Below are 5432 nucleotides of genomic sequence, written 5' to 3' on the forward strand. Positions count from 1 at the left end.
GCGCGAGAGAGAGACCTTACGTGTATTGTTGTTGTTGTTAGCATCTGGTGCTAGCTAGCTGCGCTAACGGATATAAGGAGCTGTTTAAATGAAAACAGAGTAGTGACATTTCGCCGACAAATGCGCCGAGCACTTGACTTTATGCAGGTAGCCAGACAGCGGGACATTGTGGGAAAAGTCAGCACACTCAGCACGGATAGTGCGCGCAACATGATTGCAGCGTCCAGGCAGCTCCCGTTCGAGCATATGCCTTGAGTTGCACATAGCTCCAACGATCCATATCACACACACACACACACACACACACACACACACACACACACACACACACACACACATGACATACAAACACACACACACAACACACACACACACACACACACACACACACACACACACACACACACACACACACACACGTATGACATACAAACACACACACACACACACACACACACACACACACACACACACACACACACACACACACACACACGTATGACATACAAACACACACACACACACGTATGCACACACACACACACACACACACACACACACACACACACACACACACACACACACACACACACACACACACACACACACACACACACATACAAACACACACACACATACATACACACAGTGTGGCCAGTCCAACAGGTGTAAACAGTAGAAAAGGTTTCTTATTGATCTGCTCAGTGTCATTATTCAGGATTATTATTATTACTGTCTGCAGCTCATGGCACAGAACTAAAATCTTAAGTGTCTTTCTGTACATTTCATCAGGGACGCCCCGATATAAAACACCTGATCATTACTGACTGGATTCTAGTCTTAAAATAGAATAATAATAAAAAAAACATTGAAGTGTGCTATCATTATCTGTTTGACCACTAGGGCTTTTTTAAATACGTCCATAATTAAGGCAAAAAACATGATTGAGTCTTAATTTGGCCAAAATCAATATCGTATGAAGGTCCATGAGGTACTAAAGCTGCCAATGCAATAAATAATTGGACGAACTAACACATTTACTTTTTTTCCCCGTTCCTTTATAATTTAATTTATTTAATAATTAAGACATTATTATGATGGCAGCTTCAGTCCTTTCATATTTTCATGTATCCCTTTTTTTGAAAATCTAAGGAATGTAGGGAATTTTTTGTTAATATTACTTAAGGACTGAATGGTGCTATATCTGTGCGGCATGCTAAAAGCTAATGGGTATTTTTTCTATTAGAACAAACTGAACTACACCTAAACCCCACCTAACACCATCCAAGTCCTTAGTCCTTATCTTTAAACCAACATTTTCAATATTATATTTGCATTTGTCCATTTTCAGACTTGTATTTAACCATCACTAGTTTTAATTGTGCGCCTAAACCCAACACACTGAGCCAAATATAGATATGTATACCTATAAAGTTGACATAAATGAACCTTTAAGACCAGAAACCAGTCAGTAATCAGTACGGTTTGGATTATCCCAATGACATGGCTCTAGATCGGAGCGTCCCTCGTCTACATGGCAACCCGTGTGTCCATCAGCAGGTTCTGGTTCCCATCAGTCTTTGTGCTGCTGTGGTCCTTGGCCAGTACAACCATTAGAGCCATGGTTCTGATTCTAGTAAGACCAGATGGCCCAGAAGACCCAGTTCTTGACTTGTAAACACAGTATCATGGATCTTGCTTGGTACACATGATTCTTTGACCATAAAAACCATGTCTTGGACCAGTTGCGCCAGAACTCGTGATGCTTTCACCACTCAGACCAGAACCTGAGTCTTCTACACAAAAAAGACCAATCATTTTGGCTTCAGATTGGTTTTGTTCACACTTATGCCGAGTTAAAACCAATTGCCTTCCCATTTTTTGCCAGTTTACCCAATGTTCATCAGCTCTGCATTTGGTGTGAACTCACCATAAGACCAGAGCCGATGTGTCTTGGCCAGTAGGACCATTAATTGGCTGTGGCTCTGGCTTCAGTTGGACCAGTAACCATTAATCTAAAACCAGTAAAACCATTGGCTTTAATAGAATCAGTATCCATGACTCGAGTACCCATTAATGTCGGACCAGTCAGACCAGTAGCTCTCTCATAGTGGTTCCAGTAGGATCAGTAGTTATAGTTCTGGCTCCAGTGACTCCAGTAATAAAGAACCAGTATGCAGAACTGGTTCTTGTGAAAAGGTGAGGAGTTGCTCCGGTCCATCAGTGTGCTTTCAGGCCGCCTCAACAGTTCAAAGGTCATCCAGAGGGTGTTTGTAGCACCATAGGGTACTCTAAACCAGTTTGGACGGGTCAAAACCAGTCATTTTGCTGTTTTGTTGAACTCTCCAGTCCAATCTGGTTAATTTAATCCATTGTTTGTCTGCTATACGGAATTATTATTGACCTGACCCATCCCGAGCCCCGCCACCAACATGTCCCCCGGTTGGCTCCACTTGATTGGACCGCCGTCCTCCAACTGGCCAATGGAGAGCTCGAAAGGTCCGAGGTCGCTGCCGATTGGCTGAGGGGAGTGGCCGCTGTTGTTGATGCCGTCAGTGTGATTGGTCAACAGCGTGGTGGATGAGGAAGTCGGGTTTCGGCTGATGACGAGCTCCAGATGGTTCGGAGACTCTGCGATCAGAGGAACCACGAGGCAGCAGTCGAAGTCCCGAGTCCGAACGTGGTTAATCTGGAAAACATAGAAAGGTTCAGAACAGTCTCACAGATGTTAAGGGGTGTTTGGAAAGCTCTGAATGTCCTCTTCCAACATGAGAGCAACATGATAACAAAGGTATCCCGACTGTAGCTGTGTACATATACACATGTATGATTACCTAGAAGAGCATCAGGAAAAAGTCAGATTTTTGAGAAAAAGTCAGGATTTTGAGATTTTTTATAAAAGGTCAATTTTTTTTGAAAAATTCAGGATTTTGAGATTGTTGAGAAAAAAATCAGGATTTTGAGATTTTTGAGAAAAAGTCAGAATTTTGAGATCTTTGAGAAAAAGTCATTATTTTTGAAGAAAAGTCAGGATTTTTAGATTTTAGAGAAAAAGTAATTTTTTTTGAGAAAAAGTCAGAATTTTGAGAAAAAGTCAGAATTTTGAGAAAAAGTCAGAATTTTGAGAAAAGTCAGAATTTTCCTTTTTTCATTGTCTTTGTACCTGTAGTATCCGATCGTAAGCTCGGAGGCCGCCGCACTCTGCTGGTCCTCCCGGTCGGATGTTGTTCACGTAGACGCCGCGGTCCAACATGCCGTCAGAAACACTGAACCCAAAATCTTCCAGATCTGTGGCTTTTTCTAGAGTCAGCTGTAAACAGAAAACACAAACTCTGTTAGGATCACGGCGAGGAGATTGATGTCCAGACACTTTGTGATCACAGAACCCAGCTGAGGGTTCTCCGGTGTACCAAATAGATAACGAAGGTCCGAGCGAGGACTTCTGCCTTCCTGAACCAGTCAATGTCGAGTTGGGACCAAGTTAATGTTTAACGAGTCACAAGTTGGACTTTAAGTTACTAGTCCTTAATAAGTAATAATCTACTCTTTCTTTGCAAACTACAATTAGTTGTTTTGTCATTTTAATGCTCTTTTCTTATAGTATATTAGAATCAGAAGAATTACATTTACGTAATCATTGTTCTCCTTGGTTCTCTCTAGCAACTGGATTGCACACCCAACAAAGTCGATCTTGGGAATAAAGGGTTGACCTGCTGGGAATGAATGGCCTGAACATTGGGGTATTCAGGAAATGAATGACATTGTGACAAACTTTTAAATAACATACTTTTAACCTTTGGGTTTGGTTTCAAGTATTTTCAAGTCAAAAGGCTCAAGTCCAAGTGAAGTCGCGAGTTGGTGTCTTTTTTGGTAAATTCAAATCTAAATTTATTAAATGTGTGATTGAGTCTGACTTTAGTTCATACCACTGGTTTACAGTCTGATTAGCAACTTGGTAGGCAACAATAGAATCGTTTTTAAAGACAGAAACACCTACTGTAGCCTATGGGTTTTAGATTCAAGTTCGGAGGATCCGTCTGTCTCTTTCGCTCTAAACACGAACAATATACCATGCCAAACACAATTAGTCAACACTACTTGGACAATAAACGGACACCAGAATGCTTCCTTTACAAACATATTGATATCTGTTTATAGGGATAAGTTGCTTTGCTCAAAGGTTCAATCGTCACCTTGTGGAGCTCCACAGGGTTCTGGTTTAGGATCTCGTTGACTTCCTGCCTCATCTTCCTCATGGCGAAGGCTCGGCGCGTGGGGTCAGAGGGCAAGGTGTTGGACCGAGAGTTTACCTGAGAAAAGATACAGAAATAAATACCTAAAAGAACTTTAAATATATGATATAAATGTAAGAGTTAGTTGGAGTTCAGAGGTTGGTTCTGGTTACCGATGGCTTGGAGTTGCTTCGCTCCTGGAAGCTGGCCTGGCGTCCCAGAGTGCTGCGTAGAGGGGTCGGGTCGTGGTTCAGACTGAGCGTGGAACCGGACATGATGGTAGCCTGGGAATAATCAATAAACAATAACAATCACAAGACAGTCAATCGAAGACAAAGCAGTCCGTTGGATCCATGAAGGAAAAGAGTCCGAACTGTGTCCAAAGATGCGGGGACAGAACAGGTCTTTAATGTTGTTTCTATTTCTAAGATATACCATTGTTTCTGACTACAGGATCTACTGGATCAGTACTGGTTTGGACAAAGACGATCTTTCTACTGACATGATCTAAAGATAGGAGCTACTCTTGGTTGATATTGAGATGAGTTTAAGGATGTACTGACCTAAAGTACAGACCAACAAACACAAACTATTGTACTTTACAACGATATACTAGAGAATCAAGAAACTACTCTTATGGAGTGGTGCAGGGATTACCTATTTTCTTAGTTAGCGTCAAAAGAACTCCCTCCACAAAAAGCCAATGGGATTTTACAGTTTTGGATACTTACACGTTTTGTTTAGTGGGATAACTTCGACATATTAACATCACCGCTAAGCTAAAGGTGGCTAATGTTGGGCTATAAAGGAACTACAGCACGGTCACATGACTTCACGTCACCACCGCTAAGCTAAAGGTGGCTAATGTTGGGCTATAAAGGAACTACAGCACGGTCACATGACTTCACGTCACCACCGTTAAGCTAAAGGTGGCTAATGTTGGGCTATAAAGGAACTACAGCAAGGTTACATGACTTCAGGTCACCACCGCTAAGCTAAAGGTGGCTAATGTTGGGCTATAAAGGAACTACAGCACGGTCACATGACTTCACGTCACCACCGCTAAGCTAAAGGTGGCTAATGTTGGGCTATAAAGGAACTACAGCACGGTCACATGACTTCACGTCACCACCGTTAAGCTAAAGGTGGCTAATGTTGGGCTATAAAGGAACTACAGCAAGGTCACATGACTTCAGGTCA

At 42.1% G+C, this 5432-nt stretch overlaps 1 protein-coding gene across 1 annotated transcript in view; it reads right to left on the reverse strand.

Annotated features, from left to right (window-relative positions):
- Nucleotides 1–579: 579 nt before the first annotated feature.
- LOC104944456 (glutamate receptor-interacting protein 1-like) overlaps nucleotides 580–5432 on the reverse strand; it is a gene marked incomplete at its 5' end in the record, with an annotated part of 15376 nt that continues 10523 nt past the window's right edge. The window contains 4 exons of the mRNA XM_010769990.1: nucleotides 580–2689; nucleotides 3164–3310; nucleotides 4194–4310; nucleotides 4406–4516. Coding sequence (XP_010768292.1) covers nucleotides 2384–2689; nucleotides 3164–3310; nucleotides 4194–4310; nucleotides 4406–4516 — 681 coding nt within the window. The remainder of the gene's footprint in view (nucleotides 2690–3163; nucleotides 3311–4193; nucleotides 4311–4405; nucleotides 4517–5432) is intronic.

This window comes from Notothenia coriiceps, unplaced genomic scaffold (assembly GCF_000735185.1).
Source record: "Notothenia coriiceps isolate Sejong01 unplaced genomic scaffold, NC01 NC01_scaffold00008088, whole genome shotgun sequence".
Taxonomy (NCBI): domain Eukaryota; kingdom Metazoa; phylum Chordata; class Actinopteri; order Perciformes; family Nototheniidae; genus Notothenia; species Notothenia coriiceps.